Source organism: Gasterosteus aculeatus, chromosome 18, assembly GCF_964276395.1.
Source record: "Gasterosteus aculeatus chromosome 18, fGasAcu3.hap1.1, whole genome shotgun sequence".
Classification (NCBI taxonomy): Eukaryota; Metazoa; Chordata; class Actinopteri; order Perciformes; family Gasterosteidae; genus Gasterosteus; species Gasterosteus aculeatus.
This window is the reverse complement of record NC_135706.1, coordinates 15,044,185-15,065,523: the sequence shown is the minus strand read 5'-3', so window position 1 is coordinate 15,065,523 and position 21,339 is coordinate 15,044,185. Positions and strand designations below refer to the sequence as shown.

General features: G+C 48.4%; 4 protein-coding genes across 11 annotated transcripts; 3 read left to right on the top strand and 1 right to left on the bottom strand.

Annotated features, from left to right (window-relative positions):
* Positions 1-22: 22 nt before the first annotated feature.
* Positions 23-5,340, bottom strand: armh4 (armadillo like helical domain containing 4). Of its 6 annotated transcripts, none has more exons than XM_078093616.1 (8): positions 5,107-5,340; positions 3,439-4,241; positions 2,280-2,558; positions 1,950-2,099; positions 1,697-1,855; positions 1,565-1,596; positions 1,302-1,451; positions 23-1,234 (listed from the first exon to the last, which is right to left on the bottom strand). In XM_078093616.1, exons 2-8 carry the CDS (start codon positions 4,217-4,219, stop codon positions 1,142-1,144), a joined length of 1,644 nt encoding a protein of 547 aa, XP_077949742.1. In that variant the 5' UTR covers positions 4,220-4,241; positions 5,107-5,340; the 3' UTR covers positions 23-1,141. The 6 variants fall into 6 exon arrangements, with proteins under 6 accessions (XP_077949742.1, XP_040017245.2, XP_077949739.1 ...); XM_040161311.2 differs by having other exon boundaries at positions 23-1,216; positions 5,107-5,315; XM_078093613.1 differs by having other exon boundaries at positions 1,687-1,855; positions 5,107-5,300.
* A 679-nt stretch (positions 5,341-6,019) lies between these two features.
* On the top strand, positions 6,020-11,273 carry actr10 (actin related protein 10). The gene is made up of 13 exons (XM_040160539.2): positions 6,020-6,219; positions 6,794-6,866; positions 6,944-7,026; positions 7,153-7,261; positions 7,390-7,497; positions 7,681-7,748; positions 7,889-7,968; positions 8,606-8,641; positions 8,862-8,941; positions 9,054-9,127; positions 9,323-9,404; positions 10,319-10,520; positions 10,690-11,273. The coding sequence occupies exons 1-13, from the start codon at positions 6,143-6,145 to the stop codon at positions 10,869-10,871; spliced, it is 1,254 nt and encodes a 417-aa protein (XP_040016473.2). The 5' UTR covers positions 6,020-6,142; the 3' UTR covers positions 10,872-11,273.
* A 283-nt stretch (positions 11,274-11,556) lies between these two features.
* On the top strand, positions 11,557-15,571 carry LOC120807992 (vascular endothelial growth factor A-A-like). Of its 2 annotated transcripts, none has more exons than XM_040160540.2 (6): positions 11,557-11,887; positions 13,459-13,492; positions 13,565-13,761; positions 13,872-13,948; positions 14,076-14,129; positions 15,136-15,571. In XM_040160540.2, exons 1-6 carry the CDS (start codon positions 11,822-11,824, stop codon positions 15,170-15,172), a joined length of 465 nt encoding a protein of 154 aa, XP_040016474.1. In that variant the 5' UTR covers positions 11,557-11,821; the 3' UTR covers positions 15,173-15,571. The 2 variants fall into 2 exon arrangements, with proteins under 2 accessions (XP_040016474.1, XP_040016475.1); XM_040160541.2 differs by having other exon boundaries at positions 11,686-11,887; positions 14,079-14,129.
* Positions 15,572-16,069: 498 nt separating this feature from the next.
* On the top strand, positions 16,070-20,879 carry cipcb (CLOCK-interacting pacemaker b). 2 transcript variants are annotated; one of them, XM_040160535.2, is made up of 4 exons: positions 16,070-16,575; positions 17,262-17,413; positions 17,498-17,670; positions 18,142-20,879. In XM_040160535.2, the coding sequence occupies exons 2-4, from the start codon at positions 17,305-17,307 to the stop codon at positions 19,042-19,044; spliced, it is 1,185 nt and encodes a 394-aa protein (XP_040016469.2). In that variant the 5' UTR covers positions 16,070-16,575; positions 17,262-17,304; the 3' UTR covers positions 19,045-20,879. The 2 variants fall into 2 exon arrangements, with proteins under 2 accessions (XP_040016469.2, XP_040016470.2); XM_040160536.2 differs by having other exon boundaries at positions 16,110-16,311.
* Positions 20,880-21,339: the final 460 nt, after the last annotated feature.

Genomic DNA, 21,339 nt, shown 5'->3' with positions numbered 1-21,339 from the left:
TGTCATAAGAGAGTCCCAATCGACACATCGAGGAATTCTTTATTTGATCACATGTTTCATATCGACACAGAGACAGAAAAGTGTCCACTATTACCACACATCTCTAAAACAGTATTATTGCAAATAAACAGGCAGTTGTTGAAGCATTTTGACGTGTGAAATTGCAGAAAGTATATTTTTCCAAAAGAAAATACCCTGTTTTGACGTCGTTGCTGTTAAACAGCTTGCTCATATTTTTCTTGTTACTGTATAACAACCTTTTTTTCCGTAACATAACACATGACTACACTATTATTATTATTGCATCGCAGCAATTTGATTCCTCGTCTTTGGCAAAACGTCTTTTATCGGTCCTCCTCTCAACCACATTAAAGCACAAACTATACAAGATAATGCAGAAGTGAGCTGTGAGTAAGTAATCATTTGTGAAACAAACTTATTTCTCCAATGTTGGTGCTTTTCCCGCCAACAGAAAAACTTAATAGTTATATACTTAAAAAGACTTATATTGTACATAAAAATCAGTTTTGTGCTACATACTTTTATATGAAGATGGTATTTTGTATGTGCGTATTGCAGTAACTTAAAGAAATAGAACATGTATCTTTCCACAAGTCACATTTGAATGAAGTATTGATTTAGATGTTTTGTTTATTGAAGGTTCCTGGAAAACTTTTTTTTTTTTTTTTTTGGAATCCATCTCACTCAACAAACAAGTTAATCTCCCCAAATATTCCTTTAAATATCCTCGATATGTGGCAAGAATTCACACTAAAACCACTGATCCCAGGTCAGCTACACATACGGTACATTTATATTTACATGTTTATGGAACTCGACTCTTCTACAGCCCTTTTCTTTTTTTTATTACTTGATGAGAGCACCCAGCTGGCCCACGCGACCCCTCCGCTCAAACCATTACATCACGCCAGCCCCCCCTCCCCCCCCCCCCCCTTCCCCCGGAGGCTCAGAAAGGCCCCTCTCTGGGCGGGTTGGGGGGTGGGGGGGGTTGCCGGTCAAGGCCGACTGGCCACTAAGTCCGGATGGACCGGATGAGTCACACACCAAACAGCCCGCGGTGATCGGAGATGCGGTAGTCATAGCGATGGGGGTTGTCCGCCGAGCCTCCGGCGCCGGCCGGTCAGAACTCGTCCTCGGAGCTGTCGGCCAGCAGCATGGTCTGGTCCTGGGGGTCCGTCCCGGGCTCGAGGGGTTGCTGGAGAGGAACAGCGAACTACAGGGACTCAGTACGGGGCGCGTTGCTCCGCGAGCGGGTGAGCGCGACGAGTCGGGTAACTGACCTCGTGCTGCCGGACCTTCCTCCGCTGGTGTTTGAAGCTGTTCCTCCTCTTGCGGTGAATCACGCGGATGCTGTAGAGGGCGCCGACGATCAGCAGGGCCCCCGTGATGCCGATGCCCACGGGGACCAACATCCCGGACACGTAGCCCGCCTATGGGGGGGGGCACAGAGGTCAGAGCGCGGTGGTACATTTCTTCTTAAGATGGATCGGTGGGGGAGCGAAAGGAAACATGACGCGTGGAGGGCAGCAGGGGGCAGTCTTACCTTTTCCCTGATGAGCTCCACCCAGCTCCTCACTGGGGGGGGAAAGAGCCACAGGTTGAGCACCGTTCCTCAATTGTTCCTTCAGGTGTGAGCACTAAATACTGCGCTGTATTGATTCTGACGTTTGCTTACTCAGCCCCTGGTTGCGTTGGAACCAGACGGGAGGCGGAGGGATGAGGCTGTACGGAGGCCGAGTAGACGGCGTTTTCGGTGTCTCCGTTAGGTCCTCCTCGCTGTCGTCCTCCACAGAGTCCTCGGAGTTCTCGTCGTCCTCGTCTTCATCCGGCTCCTCTGCCGGGAATAGAGACAAAAATAATCTTCTCATCAGCCGGGAAAATATCTAATATTCATGAATCAAACATACAAAAAGGAAAACTCGCCTCACCCTCGGACTCCATCTCCTCCAGCCCAGATCTGGATTTGTGCGCTGGCCGACGGGTCGCCATGGTTACCGTTGTCATAGCGCGCCGAAAGGATGAGAGGGAGGGGCCAGTGGCGGGGAGGCGCTCCTCGGGGTCCGGTGTCCCTGCTGCACCTACAGGTCGCCAGTCACACGTGCCAAGCAGACAGCGGGGGGGGGACGTTTTAAACGCCTGGTGTCTACGAGACGACCATTAGACTCGAAGCGTAAATGTGTTTACAGGTTCCCGTTAAATAAGCTCCTTCACGTCTACTTCACGAGATTCATTCATTCATCGAGGTCCCGCCCCATCACCTCTCTCAGAGGGATCCTCCGCCCCGGCGTGAGGCTGCGGCTCCAGGAGCTCCCCGCCAGACGTCTGCCACGGCGACGTCCAGTCCGGCATCAGCAGGGAAGGCGCGTCCGAGGGGCCCGTTGCGGCTGCGACGCCGGCGGGAGGCCGGGCGCTGCCGGGCGCCGGTGCGACCGCCTCGGTCGTGACGTCTTCGAACGGCTCGAAGATGAGAGGCAGGGCCTCCGACGACATGGTGCCCTCCGTGGCCTCGTCCTGAGACGGCGGCGCCGCGGTGTCCCCTGTAGTCAAGAGGCAGAGACAGAGTGACGGTGAGGACGTGGCGCGTGGCGTTTAAGTCACAAAGGGCAGAAGGCTTCGGGCCTTTTCTCATTAGAAGCACTTCCGCTCTCTCAGAGCCGGGTTCAAAGCGGGATTATTCATAAAGTGGCTCTTTCTAGATAAGAGGGACACAGACGGGGGCTTTCACCACTGCATTTCTCTAAGGCGTTTCTAAAGTTGGCTGAAAATGCTTAAGATCCTTTTATATAACGATATTAGGGAGTTTCATTTTTTCTTCTTCTCTCCGTCGGCTTCCTTTCTGTTGGGAGGAAGCTTCATCAAACAGACAACCCCCTGAATGGAACACATATTGGCTCAGACCGACTCCTTTAATCCATTTCCCTCTGCCTCTGAATAATAATATGCCTGTTTCTTCACAATTCGTCTGGACGACGACGACGACGACGACGCGAGAAAAAGGGTCTGAATCCTGCAAACCACTTGCATAACACATGCCTCCACGGAGCCATCCGGTTGTCTGTGTTCCCTGTGCGGTTTTCTACGGGCTCGAGTCAGGAATAGAAAGTAATTAGACCGCCACGGGTCCCAGCTGGGGTTCAAAGTGGAGCGTGGAAAAGCGGGCGCTTTTCTTCCTTTTCCAATCATCAAAGGCAATCTCTGCCGCCAGACACGTCTTTTTCATTTCCTGCCTCACTTTTTTAATGAAGCCGCGTGAAAGCGGGCAGAAAAGCCCTGCTTGTTGTGGACGGCAGTCGTATGAAGGCGGAGCATTAGCTTACACAAGTTTGCACATGTTGAATAAGGAATTAAAGAAAGTTCTGCCTGCCCAAAGAGCTTGATTTGCCATCAACGTGACTTGTTCCGACGGTTCTGACTCACCCCCACCGGGCCGAGACGCCTCCGTCCACAGGCTGCCTGGTCCGTCTTCTCTGATGGGGTCTGGGAGGGAGGACATGGTTTCATCGCGGCCCCAAATCGACAAATGGGTGGAGGTCCGAGGGGAGACCGAGGGAGGGATGCAGCTGACGGAGGCGTCTCTCTGGGACGACGCGCCGGGATTAGGGGATTCTGAGGTGGACGGCGGGCTTGCTTCTGGGTCTCGTTTGGCCCGGTCCGCCTCCCTTTGGTCTCCGGCCTCCCCGGCGGTGGAGCTCAGCTGTGGGGGCTCCAGCGAGGAGGCCGTGTCCAACAGCCTCCTCCCCCCTGCAGGACCGGACACAGGCTGATTGAAGACACCTGCGTCCTCCCGTCTTCCGTCCGGATCAACGGACGGCACCGGACCTGTCTGTCCCTGCGCGTGTCCCATCTCGGACAAGCTCGCCGACGTCTTCGCCCGGCTGCTGTGGCTCTGTGCGTCTCCGCCGGCCTCACCCGGCCCCGATCCTCCCCCGAGGCCGTCCCCGCTTCCCGTCTGCGTCACGGGATCCGTCCCCTTGGGTCGTCCACGCGGGCCGGCCCCTCCCACCGCACTTACACCCAACACCGGGCCCGTCACGCGTCCTGCGCTCGGGGACTCCACATCCGCGTGGGGAATTGACCTGGAGGTTGCGACCGAGCCGTCCGTCGCGGGGGGGGAGTTGGGGAGGTGGACGGGGGTCCCGCAGACACAGAGACAGGTCCCAGCCAGCAGGAGGCGACGGAGCCTCCCGGACATCGGCATCTCTGTCTCGTCTCAGTGCCTGCTGAGAGGGGGGGGGGGGGGACACAAAAAGATGAATGCTGATTGGCTGGTGCGAGCCGTCTCTGCAGGTGGGACAGAATAGACGAGAGGACACCAAAGCAGCTGCAGATTAAAGGGCCAGAATGCAAAATGCATAGAACTTGACATGGGCTTCACTGTCTGCCTTTGCTTTGATGCTGTGATGACACAGGTTTTTTTTTAACAATTCCAAAACATTTCCCTTTTCTTCGCAGTCCTCTGATCATTTTGTATCGCCAGATGGAAGTGGATGCTGGACAGAGTCACACAGAGAGAGAGAGAATCTGACACAGCAATCCTCAGCACCCCCTCCGCACTTCACCTATTAATAGCACCAGGTTTTCTGTCCTCTACAGATGGATCCATGGACGTTAGAATCGCAAAAACAAAAAAACTGCAAAGCGGCAATTTTCAAACGTGCACGTTTTTATTGTAAAACGCTGAATTGGATTGGCGGGAGAAAAAAAAAGATGCAGACAGTTGAGAGAGAGGCGCAAATTGTTGCTTCGCGCGACGTGTCCCCAATGATCACCGAGCCCAGGGTGACACCCTTTCATAGCGTCTGAGTCAGACGTTCCCACAATGACCCCCCCCACCGCCCCGTGATCGATCGATACAGCGATCAGCCCGCGCGCTCGAGTCAACGTGTCAATGGCGCGAGCGTTTGGGCTGCAAACGTGTGTTGTTGTTTTTTGGCGCTGCGGAATTTATCCTGCTGCCTCCCAACGACTACAACGCATCCCCTCAAATCATCATCCTCACCATCCTCATCCTCATCATCCATCACAATCCGGCGGTGGGAGCGAAATGCATTTAGGTGAATATTTAAAGAGGCGTAGAATAAATACCTTGCAGCGTTCATGGCGGGTGGATCTGCCTGGTGGACGCGGAGCTTCTCCTGCAGTGTGCAACAACAAAAAAAGAAGACAAATTCTGTTTGCGCGGACACAATTTCAGGAGAGTCAAGTGTGGAAAGCAAGCCGAAGGAGAGGCTTGTTGTTGAGCAGCTTGGCGTCACTGACTGGAAGTCTCAGTCTTCTCTACGACCGCCTGCTCCAGAACACGTGCTGCCACCAAATGCCCCAAATCTGCAGAATGTGGACAAATGGTCGGCTTTTAAATGAGCTTTACGTTGTAACCGTAGTTTACATGGATGTATATTCCTTGTTGAGCATCATTATTAGTTCATTTTTTGAATGGTGCTGAATGGACAGCTAATTGACCCCAGGTGAAAGGTCACCTAACCACAGAGAACACCGGGGACAAGAGTGGAAGAAAACTGTCAGTTTCTTAAGTTGAAAATATAACATCAAATGTTTTATTGCTATCTAGATAGAAATGTAATCAGCTGATCTACTTTAAATAGCTTTAGATGCATGAATTAATGTTTCGTGTGCGCATCAATTACACAAGGCAGTGTTTGAAAAGAAAGGGAAATACTGTATCTCAGGCTCCTTCCAACGATGCTCATCCAATGAGAATATAAACAGAAATACAAATCTTCAGAGATGCTATGTATGCTGCAATACACATTACAAGCATACATCTAACATAGATTCAAACAGTAAAACGTTGCGTCTAATAGAAAGTATACTTTTCAATGAAATAATATTTCTCAAGGTTGTTCAGGTTTTACTTCATCTATTTGAAACGTTGGCATTTGGCTGATTCATAATGTTCTTGTTGAATAGAAAGTTTCCATCAACCTCAACAGCTTTTCATCCTATTTTGAGCAGGCAGTCCACGTGACGTCATCGCGTTTTCTTAAAGACCCCGCCCTACGCAAACCGGAAGACAACAGCCATCTTTTTCTCTCCTTTTGATACGATGCGAATGTGCCACTGTCACACACTTACCGCTGACGTTATTTAACAAACCAATAAAATGCCCTTATTTGATGGTTTGGGAAGCGGAGGAGAGAAGACTGCGATCGTTATTGACTTGGGAGCAGCGTACACAAAGTGAGTACCAGCCGTTAGCACGTACAGGTTAGCACAACATGCTAACCTGTACGTGTGTTTTCTTAACTAGCCGCCGGTATGTTGTCATGCACTTGTATGTACCGGTTAATACGTGCTGTTGCGTTCGATTGCAATGTGAAACCACACAGTCGATGCTTACCAGACACATTGGTGTTTAGCCATCGACAGCTGAGGATAAATTAAAGCTAAGATCAAATCCGACAGGTAACGCTGTAAGAAATGCCTCTGTGACATTATAAGGTATTTAGCTGGTGGTATTTTTTGGCATGAAGGCTAAGTTACATCATTTGTTATTCTGCTGGAATTGGAGAATCATATATTATTGGGACGAGAGATCCTTGATGGCCTGAGGCAAGTCACATGGAGATCAAGAGGACTTAAGTCTTTGTGTATAGTCCCTTTACTGAATTGTACTATGGGATGTACTGAAGCCCAAGTTACTGGTTGCATTGGTTCTATTAGTAATATTGTTGAATAATTTATAGTATGAATGTCAACCTCCCCTTGAAGCCCTCTGGCTGCTTCAGTTGACTGTTTACTCCTTTTCTTGCAGATGTGGCTTTGCAGGGGAAACGGGGCCCAGGTTCATCATACCCAGCGAGATCCGGAAACCTGGACAGCAGCAGGTGAGAACCAGCTGTGCTCGGAAGAACGCTCGGACGCTGCAAAACATTTGTAACCGCGGCCTTCACGTCTCTTTCAGGCCGTCAAGGTGGTTCAGTACAACATCAACACAGAAGAGCTTTATGTCATCCTCAAAGAGTTCATCCATTTACTGTACTTCAGGTGAGACTCCGCTGTGCTGGTTATCCGTTGTAAGCTAGTATTAAACATTATTTATACAACGTGTACTGCTTTTTTGTGTTTCGAACCTCATCAAACCAATGCTTTTGCTCCGTTTGTTTCAATCAGGCACCTGCTGGTGAATCCTCGCGACAGAAGAGTCGTCATCATCGAGTCCATCCTCTGCCCGTCTCACTTCAGGGAGACGCTCACCAAGGTTTTCTTCAAACAGTTTGAGGTATAAAAACCAAGCAGAAACATTTACATATTTACAGCACAGGTGGTCCTGCACTAACGCACTTATTGACATTGATAGTGAGTGTAGTGTGTTTGTGTGTGTTCTAAGTGTTCACTGGTATGTTCCAGGTGCCCTCTGTGCTGTTTGCACCAAGTCACCTCATGGCCATCATGACTTTGGGTATCAACTCTGCTCTGGTGATGGACTGTGGCCACACAGAGACGCTGGTGCTGCCTGTATCCTTTTCCTGTCATCTTTGACCTTTTTTCCACTTTAGGATACGGATTTGTTTGCCTTTTAGGAGAGACGATTGATAAATGCTAAATGGAGAGAATGGTACAGGGAAATGATTCTAAACTAAATTGTTTATTTTTAGGGTGGATAAACTTAATATTTAACTGCCTTAACTGTGAACCCAGGTCTACGAGTGCACTGCAATTCTTCCAGCCTGGGAGGCTTTGCCTTTGGGAGGAAAAGCCATCCATAAGTAAGTAGCTGCCTTATTTAAGGAGTGTGTGTGTGACAAGTCGGTTTGCACTTCTATTTTACACGTTGTTCCATTTTTTTAAGATGTGCTACCTTTCTCCACCCGTAACGGAAGAGCGTGTGTGTCTGTTCTCCTCATAGGGAATTAGATGGGCTCCTTGTGGAACAATGCACTGTGGACACAGACACCACCACGGGACAAAGTGTACCAGCTGCCATTGGTAATCACAGAAAACACACTATGTGCCTTTGTCTTTTTAAATGAATAAAGCTGTAACTTTGATATGGGTTGTTTAAGAATGCAAAAAGGCCGATTATAACGGCTGTCATTTATTATTTATCAACCGAACGTGTTTATGCGTTTGCTTGAGTCTCCTGGATTTTTGAATTATAAATATCCACGCGGTCCGTTTCAGCGTTTTCTCTCCACCCTCTTTCTTTTTGGAGTAAATCCAACCGCGTTGAGCTGTGAGATCTACAGCTGCAGCAGAGGGAGAAGCTGCGCATGACAATACATCAATAATTGAGCTCAGCTGCTGAACCAACTGCCTTTCTGCAGGAAGCACAGGCTGAGATCTCTAATCAACCATCCACTGTGGGCATGATTCAAAGAGAAACATAAATGTTCCCAATCTCTCCATACAGGGATTTATTAACCATCCTTCTGGCAGCAGTGACAACGGGAACCTGTTTTACTTTCACATCAAGCAGTCAGCAGTTTGCTACTTGCCCTTTGCTGCATTATCAGCACAAACGTTCCCCAAACGCTTTTTCCACCTGACTCCTCGTTAACTGACTGAGCAAACTTAAGAAAATAAAACTTGACTTTGGTGTATGTCTTTTTTATTTTCTCCCCAGGGACCATCCCAGAGGACACAGTAGAAGATATCAAGGGTAGGTTTTGATTGGGGGGGGGGGGGGTTCCGGCCTCCTCGGGGGGGCGATTGCTCTAGATTTTAATTATTCCCTTCAAAGGCGGCGTTCCCAAAGCCAACTACACAACGAATACATACTTGTATTGAGACTTTTTTAAAAGTCATTACAGGTTATTAATATTATTATGCATGTACTTGTGTTTTTATTTTCCGGATGTCTGCTTGTTTGTTTCCTGCAGTCAGAACGTGCTTCGTCAGCGACCTGCAGAGAGGCCTCAAGATCCAGGAAGCCAAATTTAACCTGGACGGCACAGCGGAGGTAAGACACAACAGATTTTATTACTTTCCACGTCGTTGTACTCGGCCTGTGGACAAATGTTTGAGTTCACTAAATCCTCGCTGTGCTTTTCTTCTCGTGAATGTGTCGCTAGCGCCCGGCGCCTCCTCCAGACGTCGATTATCCTCTGGATGGCGAGAAGATCCTTCACGTCAAAGGATCCATCAGGTAGCTCATCAGACCCAGAGACTTTTACGTCTTGCCCTTCTGTGAAATAGGATTTCCTGGTGCGAATGTCCTCGTTGTAACTTTCTTCTTCGCGACGATACATTTGCCTTTTAACATGCTTGTTTCCTTCGCTATGTCTTTATATATTTCAGACACAAAGTTGTCCCTCATTAGATTCTTCTTCTTTTCCTCCAGGGATTCTCTGATGGAGATCCTGTTCGAACAGGACAACGAGGAGAAGAGTGTGGCTTCTCTGATACTTGACGCTCTGGTGAAGGTAGATAACATGCTAATTAAAGCTGTAGGACAGGGACAGATTAGTCTTAATAATGACGTACAGAGGATGACCCCTTTGTTCAGTCTTGTATCTTTATTCAATTGTGTGAAGGATTCATTGCATAGGTGTAAAGTGGTCTCCTTCATTCATCCAATGCACCCTGAGGGGTTGTGCAAAATTAATATTTTGGATTTGTTAAGACTTGTGATGGTCGCTGCATGTCGAACAATTCAACTATTTAGAGCCATTAGCCATTTAGAAAAGAGGCATTTTGATGTTCTTTTTTGGGGGAGATTTGCATTGAATACATTTTGAGACCACCCATGCACTGAGCCCTTCACGGTTATTGCTATTTCTACACAGTGACCCTAAATCCAATGAAATAATGTGTTTTTCATGTCTATTTATTCAGAAATGTCCCCTGTGTGAATGCTTGCACGTTGCAGCAGTGAAGCACAATCTTACCGCCTCACCGTATTTTGTGTCCTAAGTTATATCAAATACATTTTGACTGTTCTTCCCTCTTGCTCGATAGCGGTTAGAATCCTGCTGTAGACCTTCAGGGTCTTTTGTCGGGAGGAACGCCCCGTTTCCTTCTCCGTATTGCACAGCGGTGGAGTCGAGCGCGCGGTTCAACTCGGTGCTGTTGCTATGGCGACACTCAACTGGAGCCGAGTAACCCAGAGCGTTTTTTTTTTTGTCGTTCCGTGTGGGGAGGAAGTCCGCCCCGGACAGCCTAATTGATTAATCTCAGCAGACGTGGACTGCTACACGGCCTACGTGTCCATATGTAACATGGGCTCATTCAGCAAAGGGACGGTGCCGTAGTGGTGATCGGCTGCGCCCTGTACAATCCGACACACCCGGGGGGGGGAACCCCATGCAAATGGTCTAATGTGTGTCTTTTCCCGCAGTGCCCCATTGACACCCGCAAGGTTCTGTCAGAGAACCTGGTGGTGATCGGAGGCACGGCCATGCTGCCGGGCTTCCTGCACCGCCTGCTGGCGGAGATACGCCTCCTGGTGGAGAAACCCAAGTACAGCAGCGTGCTGGCCAGCAAGAGCCTCCGAATACACGCTCCACCCGCCAAGCCCAACTGCACCGCCTGGCTCGGAGGTCAGATATGAGATTTTCATTTGAGAGTTCATCACCAGCTGCGGAACCAAAGGCTGCCCGCGTGAACTCGGGCCTTTTTCAGTGTTTTAGACAAGGAGATTTGATGTAAGTTGTGTGCGCGGTGTTGAAAATCCCTCGCCGCGCCTTCACGCCCCCCTCTGCTCAACAGGCGCCGTCTTCGGGTCGCTGCAGGACATCCTGGGCAGCCGGTCGGTGTCACGGGACTACTACAACCAGACGGACCGCATCCCAGACTGGTGCTGCTTGAGCTCCCCTCCTCCCGAATCTCTGTACGAGGCGGGCAAGACGCCTCCTCCGCTGATGAAGAGGGCTTTCTCCACGGAGAAGTAGCGCGTGGGCGACTCGGATTACTCGCTGTCCCGCACGCGACACTGCAAAGCACCTCAGTTATCCTCAATGTAACATCTGGACAGGCGGCGTCAACGTCCTAAACACACAAACCGCTCCAGAGGTTTTGAAGTCTAGTCAATGTGACTGTTTGATCAGCGTTAGAAGTACTTGGTTTCATATGACATCAAAAGTAGTTTTCAGCAGAAACGTTTCAGACGATGACCAAACGAAGCGGCCGTTGCTTCGCTGTGGAGGAGGCAGTCTTTATTCCTGACAGTATTTTGGTTTATTTGACCGTAATGTCCCACGAAGCCCCCTCCCATGCCCCCCTCCACCCCCCACGTATTTATTATATGGCAGTGTGAAATGGTTGTTGAACTCAATAAAAGCCCTGTACACTCACGCCTGTTCTCAGTTATTCCAGCGTAATAACTTTATTTCTTAAAACTTAAAAAGTCGTCTTAGTTACACTTCAATTAGTCCCCAGCTGAAGACGTGCAGCAGTCGTCTGATCTGGTGCATTGTCAAAATCTCCTGTGTCCATCCGCAGTAGTAGAAGTAGTAGCTGCTGCTGTTGTTTACGGGCTTTAAAGCATCTTCCAATCAATGCAGGCTTGCTGTGTAATCTATAAAGGCAACTATTAACATATAAATACTGTCTGTCCTTTTTGTCCTAGATTGGTGTTTCAGGAAAAAAAGTCAACTTTTATAGAGAAATGGCTGAAACTGAAACCTTAAAATTAAATATTTGCAGCTTATTACAATATAGGCTGTTATTTTCTTGTTGTAATTATCAGTTATAAGGCAGCATTGATCGTTGAGACCGAGTAACTCTCTCGTTCTCCTATCAATAATCAGCTGTGTGTATTCAAGGTTTCGGCACAGCGGGAACAACACGCAACGCCAAAGAATCTCAGGCGAAGTTATTTTGACTCTTTCGCTTTGACGCGATGCAGAGTTTCATCGGAGTCTCGCACCTCGTCTCGGTTCTTCTGCTGCAGCTGGCACGTGCGCAGGTAATCCAACCCAAACTCAGGCACGTCGTCATGTGAAATAGCTATCATTGTTGTATTTTTCAGAATAAAATCAGATTCTAAATTAAATTCCCACGGTGGTGTTCTGCATGCCAAAGGTGTCTTTCTCCTCTACTCCAAATGTGTCTCCTCTTACTTCTCTTACGGGGGGAAATAGTGAAACTTAACAGCAGTCGGTTTTTCCCACCGTGGGACGGAGGACACATCTGCTCCACACGGTCTGTTTGCACACTGTATTCGGGTCGCGTCCCACTATGAAGCCACCGTGTGCTTCTAGGGGCCTTGCCATGTTCTCATGTGGCACAGACAGCAGCTGGTGCTGCTGCTCGGGTTCACAGGAGGGACCAGAGGTTCAGAGGCTGCAGCTCCATGTGGGTGTGATGAGGGTGTTCTCCTCTTCATCACTCACTGGGATCCGTAACAAGATCTGACCAGGCAGGATTAGACTTTGTGTTGAGTAGCAAGCAGATCTTTAATGGCGTCTCGCAGACTGTGGGAAGACAATAGATATTTTCTAAGGTGCAGAAAGAAAAGTCTCTGGCATTGCTGGTGTGTTTAAAGTTTGAAATAACTGCATGTTTTACCTTTATTTGAAGTGAAAGAGCAGAGATCATAAGTGGAAATACTTGTGTGAGGACAGTTCAAATATAATTAGTCAGAATTGAATTCAGGTAGGAAACCTTATTAGTTTGTAATATAATATAAAATGTCCGAATGGAGGGCAGTGATAACACTATTACAGATGTGTTAGCTGATAACGACGGGAAAAGCACCATGAGAGAAGGGAAGAGAACATTTGTTGTTTAATGTTTGAGTTTTCACATGTTTTCATTTTTTTTGGGCAAATCATCAGTTTGATTTCATCACGTGCAACATCTTTCCATTTCAATCACACTGCGACGTTTATGCAGCAAACGTTTAAAAAAAAAGAATCCCACAATGAAGCGTTCCCTGCGTGTGACATTCAGAAGACAATGTTCCCGTCGAAGTGCACATGTGAGCCAGAGGAGAGGAGTCGGATTGTTGATATTGAAAAGAAGAAGAGAGCCAAGATCAACGGTGCGCTTTGTGCTTCTGCTCAATTTGGCATTCAAAAATTGTCCAAGTGAGTTCGGAGGCCGAGAACTTGGAGAAGTCAGTGGAGCCTTTGTTTAAAGCGTGTTTATTGTGTGCAAATGTCCCACGAGTAAATACGGCCACTATTCTTTACTGTTATCCTTTCCATTCTTTGAAGGTTTTCGCTGTCTTGTGATAACAAACGTTCTAGTATTACACCAGATTGAGACATGGAGGTTGTTTTTCCAAGGGGTGGGCTCATTTTACTGCCTAAACAGCCACACAGAGCATCGACGTTTGACTGGACCCTGGTGTGTGCGTGCGCAGTACCTCGTATCTGCCACGAGAGGGCGCCCTGCAGCCACCCAGTCAACCCGCTGCTATTAGAAACCATTTGCATGTGTCCTGCGTGACTGCAAGTTCTATATATTTATATATTTGAAGGTTTCATCACCGTAGATGCCCATTGTTTCTTGTCCCTTCTATGTATTCGGCAGATTTTGCCCCCCCCAGAAGAAGGTCACTCAAGAGGTAAGGGCCGCCCCGCTGAATGGTGCATCTCCACCTCTCCCGGATAATCTAAAGACTCGGTTTGTCCCTTAGTGATGCCGTTCGACGAGGTGATGGCAAAGAGCATGTGTCGGCCCATGGAGCAGCTGGTGGAGGTGGGGCAGGAGCACCCGGGACAAGTGCAGTACATCTACATACCTGCTTGTGTCGCGCTCTGGCGCTGCTCCGGTTGCTGCGGTGACGAGAACCTGGAGTGCCAGGCCTCCCTCCTAAGCAACACCACTCTGCAGGTGTTGGAGGATCTCTGATCGGACGGCATCGATCACAAATACCAAAATAGAGTTGCCGAGAAAAAAGAAAGAAATGGCCCCTTCATTGATCCATGTGCTTCGTTTCTCAGGTGATGAGGATTCATCAAATGGTGTCTATGCACCACGTGGAGCTCACATTTGAGGAGCATCAGAAGTGTGAATGCAGGTAACTCCTTCTCAAAATTCACCAGATGTCAATTTAACAATTTTAAAACACGGTTTACTGTCACTTGTGTGTGTAATCCATCAGATTCAAATCAATATCTTCACTGCACTTTGCACTTTCTCCACAGCAGCAGTGAGTCTATCAAGAACAAACACGAGAAGACAGCGAGCAGCTGTGTCAAGTAAGAGCAGGAACACAAACACACTCTCTGCACCATGTCTGGACATCCAGGGCTGCATTCGTTACCGATTCTTAATAAGCTCATATAGAGGCAGACATATTGAACGAGAGTGACTCAGCAAAACAAACACTGTCACTTTGGAGGAAATCCATGTTATGACTCCTAAACTTTTGCATTTTATTCCGCTTTACTCGCATTGGAATCTCATCATGGAGAAGTAACAATCGAGTCTTTCCACGTATAAATACGACCACGCGAGTGTTCTTTCGACTTGTAAACTTCCGGCCATTTGAAGAGGTTCTTGCTGGTGAAAACCAGGTTGAAGCTCCAAGGCCTCAACTAAACGCTTTCACCGTCTCTAGTGAGAAGAAGAACGAAAGGACGTCTTCTCCAGAAAGGACCTTTAATTAGGCCCTGTAAAAAGTTGCACTGGACCAAATATCTGCAGGCTTGCTACTCAGTTTAGACTATTCCATCCGCCGGTCAACTGCAATTCAACTGTCAACCATAATTTAGGACCAGAGGCGTTTTTTTCCCACGACCACCATCTCCCACACAGTCGGAGAGTTCTTCTTATTTCTCTTCCAGCAGTCACAGGACCCAGATCGTATGATGCCTCCACGGAACAAAAGCCCACTACAAGGGAACAAACATGCTCTTTCGTGGGTTCACATGGCTTAGATCTTCCCTTTTGATGATGCAATGAGAAAAAACATCAGCGTGAAGACAACAAAATAAATCAGTAGTGTCACAGATTGAATCTGCTCTGAGACGTAAACATCAAACACTTCTCATTGTTTTGATCTGATTGCATGATACTAATCATTTCCCAATTTGAAGGGGAAAACAAGTCCGGCAAGATGGGATTGTACTCAGGAATAAGGTTCATAATTAAACCCGAAGGCACCGCTGCTTGCTGGGTTGGTTGAAAAGGACGGACACGGGAAGTTTTCCCTCTGAAGTACCGATAAGAACCTCATTGATGTTTGTTTTTTTGTCTTTTTAGCTGCCGGTTCCCTCAAAAACAGATGGATCTTCACTGATTCAGAAGGCGGCGCGTAGTTTAACCTGGAGGGACCGTGGAGGGAATCCGACAGCTCGTCTGCGAATCAATCGTCTCTCTGTTCATCTTCTGAATGTGTATCTGTCCTCCGATCACACACGAGGCGTTCCATCTCGTCCCTGACCTGCTTCTTCGTTTTTATCAAACCATAACTGAAAAGTCCCCTTTTTGCTGTCCAAAATCTGCTTCACTTGTAGAAAACAGTTTCTTAAAAACCAGTGGCTTTTTGTGTGAGCCGTCCAAAACAAACATAAACCAACAGATTATCAGTGGCATGGGGAAAGATTTATCATGCATGTTGCTATCTGTAAAGTGTTGTTTTCCTTAATTTGGGACATGGCATATTTAGAAATGAATTAAATAAAATGCAGTGTGAACACAAGGTGCTTGGTTCCTATCTACACGTGCGTTGGTGGAACATTGCACATTGTTACCCATCCGTTGTCTCTCAGAGACATGCCTGGGTAAGAGGTGTGGATGGGTTGTGAGGGACAAACATGCTCATTCTGTGTCTTGCATAACAGACGGCCTTGTGGAGAAAGCTGTATGGATTTCAAAACGAGTGCCACCAGGTCACCGTGCAGCGTGAGACAGGCTTCTCAGTGGACACCAACTCATCCTGCAGTTGTTTTTTTGATAATGCAACAGTGAAAAACGTGCGGTAAGAGAACAGTGACACAGCCTGGACGCGCTCAGCAGGCCCGCACCGAGAGACGCGCCGTTGTCCTGCGGAGAAGACGTGCAACATGCAGACGCGTCTCGCCCTGTTTACGTTAGCTGCGGGCCCGTCTTATGTCATACACCAGCACGTGACGTCCCACGTGACGTCCCCCACCGTGCATTGGAGACGCGCGCGCCATAGTCCCTGCTGTACGCCATATAGTCCCTGCTGTGCGCCACGACGTCTTCCGTTTGCGACACGCTTGGCGGCGGTCACGTTTATCCCTGCGCTCATAGACATAATGCTTGCGCTTGCCGGACACGCGTCGGCCAATCAGAAGCCCGGAAATGTTTATGACGTAGACGGTACTGCAGACAAGAACACGCCCTCGTCGCCCAAATATGGCCGAGTGTCTTTAACTAGCAGCAGCCCCTCGGGTTCCTGCGGCCGGTGGGTGGGTGAGTGAGAGAGTGTGGATGGATGTTATCTGTTTGTTTGTCCTCCTTCCGTCGTTTTGACGCTCACGGGGGACAATTAGAATCCGCAACGGTCAACGTCCGCCGCCGCACGCCCCACGTGACCGAGCGGGGCGAAGGGGGCGGAGCTGCGTGACGCGTGCGGTTGTGTACCGTGGAACGCAGAGTTCGGCTCGCACCGAGGGGAGCGGGAATAACGCAGAACGTCCCGACCCGCCCGCGAGCTTCCCTCTCGGCCCCGTAGAGGTAACGTTAGTTCCGCCGTTTGCCTTCAGCTGGTCAGAGGCTCTTCTCGACGTTCCGAGCGGTGCGCGGTGCGTCCGCTGACGCGCTGACGTCATTGGAAACGTTTGTCAAAACGGGGACGCCAGCGTAGCTAGCTAGCGCAAGTGCTAACTTTTTTTTTTTAATCGTAATTTGTCTCGTTGTCTCGCAGGATTGTTTACCTGCGTTCGCACGCAAACCTCCTTGCAGAAGTATATCGTTAACGTTACGCTTCTCCTTTCCGTTGTTAATTAACTAAAGTTAATTATACGTTAATTACGGCTAACGAGCGTTGAGTACTGATGCATTAGCGTCATATTGATCGGTTGTAACGTTGGTGATTACAGTTAACTTTAATACTCTTGTATTCTTAACAAAAGTCAACTAGATACAGCATCGTTGCTGTAGTATTTGTGACGATAGTTTGACGACATGTTATGTTGTTATTCAGTTGAGTTGTACAAAACATGTTTAATAAAAGCCTAACATGGTCTCTATTATATAAATCTAATAATAGACCCTTTCTACACGTGTCCTGTGAAGGCAGAGATGTATAATGTTAAAGCAACTTAATTATTATATATTATTCTTTGTCGTACACTATTGTTGCCATGACGACGTCACAGTCTGTAGGTACACTAACGTGTTTCGCATGGTGGCGGTTGTAGCTGCTGTGAGAGGCTGTCACAGAGTAACGCAGCAGGAGAGGAGATGAGCACCAAGAGGAAGGCGGAGAGTCACTCAAGGGCATCAAACCGGCCGCGCCTCATGAAGCCTGGAGGAACGCTGGCGGAAGCAGAGAGAGACTCCGGCTTCTCAGGTTCGGCCTCGCCCTTGAAACACATTTTGTTTTTGTTTTTTTGGTGATGACATTTAAAAGTGACATGGACTTCCTGGTCCACAGATGCGAGTTCGGAGCACCTGAGCACGATGGACAACACGGACTCTGAGGATTCATCCCGGCCCGCTGTGCGCAAGGGACCGCAGACGGCCCCGTCCTCTCAGCTGGCTGTGGTGGGAGGTTCCATCTCCAACCTCTCTCCCATGATCATCATGAACAACGTCGTCCTCAAGCAGGTGCGCCGCTGCTGCACAGCAGAACCATAGCAATGTAGTGTAAACCTGAGGTTACAACGTTATCTTTATGGAGGAATCACATTATTCCACTTGGGTTCAACTTCAGGCAGAACAGTGTAATTGTGCGTGTGGTTAAATAGGTGTTTTCACAATATAATCACTGCTGGGTGGGATGTGGATCACAAAAAGGTTGTGACCATTCCTGTAGGGTCAACACTTCTGTCCGGCCAACAACCGGGATGCAACAGTAAGTAGAAGTAGCACAAAATTAGTAATTCAGATTTCATATAGAAAAGATTTTTCAATTTTAACTGGATTGTTGAAAATAAAATCAAAGCATGACAAAAATTATCAAGGAGGAAAACGTTTTTTTAAAAATGAGCTTGGACAATGTTTTGAAATCGAAGTCTAATTACGAGAAGTATCATGGCGCCCGTCTTCATTAAGCCCTGAATGTTGACTTCTTTGCAGCCTCGAGATAATTCTCCGGCTCTGACGCCCTGGAGGTTCAGTCCCACGGTGGAGGTGGTCCAGCCGGTGGTCCCGCAGCCTCAGGTGGTCTTTCTTCAGCCTGTGGTCTCTCGTCAAGCCTCTCCTGCCTCCAAAGAGGCCTCCTCGAGACACAGACGGCCTAAGAAGTATCTTCCAATCCTGAAATCCTACCCCAAGATCGCTCCACACCCTGGAGACAGCTCGAGTTCCTCAGGAAGAGGAACTGCTTCCTCATCCACCTCCTGCTCTACCTCGTCTTCTTTCCACTCCTCCTCCTCTTCTTCCGGGTCCGAGCGGGGAAGCAGTTTGACCTCCAACAGCCGGGACCACTGTCAGAGGGAGAAGCAGAAGAGGAATCTGAGTGGTGGTGCTGGTAACTCCAGCTCCACCAGTCCCGGTGTGCCGGCTCCACCCAGCACCGCCTCTCTTCTGCTCCAGAGACGACTTTCTCTCCCCACGACAGAAACCGGTCCTGCCAGCGAGAGGTCTTCATCGGTTCTCAGCCAGGCCGAGATTTCCGTGTCTGTTACTCAAGGCGCCGACCTCGTCCCCCGGGCGGCGCCCGAGGAGATCCGCTCACCGGGGGAATGTAAACACGGCGACGGCGGTGTGGAAACAAAGAGGAAGCGCTTCTGCAACACCTACAACATCCTGAGCCAATCCGGCCTGCTCGACATCGCGCTGCGCACCAAGGAGCTGCACAGGCAGAACCGGCGCAGCCAGAGCGACCTGAACCGGCTAAGAGAACACACGGACCTGTTCCTCCAGGCCCTGTGCAGCGGGGACACCGGCATCTGGGTCAAGCTGGACGCCGCCCTGCAGGAGGAAGAGCGAGAGGAAGGCAGGGAGAGAGACGCTCAAACCAGCTTAAAGGCAGATTAGACCGAGACTCGTGCTGCGCAGTAATCCTTTAGATTGGGGGAGGACGCCATGTTTTTGGGGGGTCGTGGGGAGTGTATTGAGACAAATGGACCGAAAGTAATGTGCTTCGCCACACACACAACCCCCCCCCCCCACAGTCAGTGCTCCGTGGCCCACATTGTGGCTGCCTCGGGGTCCTGACACACCGAGCCAACCTCAGCGAATGGGTGCAGATAAAGGCTTTTTGTTGCCTCGTGTCGACTGTTGAAAGTTGCACTCTAACTCTGTTTAGCTGGTAGACTGCTGACCGCCAACGTGCACTTATGTGCCGCAGCAGTCTGAGAGGTGACGAACTAGTCGGCTCTCTCTCCGTGATCCAACAAACGTCACGGAAAGAGAGACGGAGCAAACCGATTTGCTATGGAATTTGTGAAAAGGCTCAGGGGTCACAGTGAGGGTAAATCAATTAGTACACTTTAACGTACCCGTTCATTGAGGAGTAACAAATCCAGGTTCAAAAGGGGAAGACGCCACCTCGTACCCTCCAATGCATCCGTCACATATTCAAACACCGGGGAGACGGTGGACTCGTGTCAGCGTGGAAGGACGCTCTGCTGACACTCTTGGGGTGTCGGTGGTCCACGGTGAAACTGAGACCGAGCCACAGCTCACTGACCCCGTCGCTTCTGACGACGTGCTTCCAAATCTTTTGCTCATCTTCAAGTCAAGACCCCGAGAGATCTGGATCCAAAGCGCGAAGCAGCAAACAAACACAGAACACTTCAACAACTGAAAGCACAAGAGCAGGAATCCTAGAGATTAAACAACAGCACTTGATATGGTTACTTTTAACGATTCTCATCTACCGCCGACCAGCAGCCAGCTACGGTGGTTCTGTTTTCACTCATACACCCACACGCTGTGCACATAGTATGAATTACTTTATTCGGCTGTTACAGTATCAATGTAAAGTTAACGATTCATGACGAGCCTCAAGTAAATGTTCTGACGTCACATAGAACGTGTCCGCGGTTTGTTGCTGGTCAGCGTGGTTTTAAATGAGACAAAACGTACCTGAAGTGTCTTCTTTTTATTTTTTAGTTTAGTTTAGTTAGTTCTTGCGGCATTTTCCAACTGAATGTGATCGATTTAGCGCGTTACGTCGATGACTTCAAGCTCAACATTCCCATCATGTTGATGGCAGCTGTGTCACAGGACAAATTGAATGGAAGTAAAGCACGTTTTCCAACAAAGCCGCAGTGTAAAGGTCGCTTCCTAAAGTTGGTTTAATGTTTTTTCATAGACTCATGGATGTGGCAATACTGTCTAATTAAGTGCAGACCTTTTCTGTCTTAAATATCTGTCTTTTCTTTTTTGTGAACTGTATTTTTAATCCACTCAGTCAGTTTTCTTGATGAAGCTCGACTCCGGCCTTGAGTCCAGCTTTTTATTCTATACTTTTATTGGAAAAAAGAAACTTTTCTGATCATATTGTACAAATTATGAACAGGAACGACAGCTGTGTGATGCGCAACGTGAACTTTTAACATATTTACAAGTTATGGCCTTAATATCCAAAACCGATGCAAAGATGCAGAAGTCATACAAGTTTGCATTTGCATTAAAATAATCTGTGAGCAGCTCTGAAGCAATTACCTACAGAAAATAACGGCAGCTACAGTAGCCCCCCCACTTTGAGGCCGGCTGCTAGTTTTACTTTAAATCATTGCTTGACGTGCACCGAGAGGCATCATGAGCAGCACACGCTATTCCTACAGGACACACATGCGTCACACCGACAATAGCAGATTGTCTTATTATCAGTCGTTTTTCTTCGTATTAAAAATGTTTTTGAATTTTCTGTGTCTTTATTATGTTTGATGTGATGATGATGGTTTTCCGTTTTCTCTCCGTGCGGTTAAATGTGCTCCTGTGGAAGTCTTTGTCAAGCAGAGGTATTCATTTATTCCAAAGGAACACAGATTATTTCTCAGTTTTTAACTCATTGAACTCACTGAAATGTCGGCAGAGACCGGATTCATTACAGTAAAAAAAAAAGAAGAAAACTAACAATCAGCGCTGGGGAAGCTGCGCGTCATCTTAAATTCTCCCCCCTCGTTCCGATCTGAGACGACATTAAATCAATGGCTGGGCTGACAGGGCAGTGTCTCCCCTCTGAGCACCACTGGGACCAGTTAGCTGACCAGTAGCTCTGATGAATGTGGTTGCAGCGAATGAGAGCAAAAAAAACGGCTGAATGCACTAGATTTTAAATTGGGCAGATTACCAGAAGGCCGATAATTAATTCATGAAGGA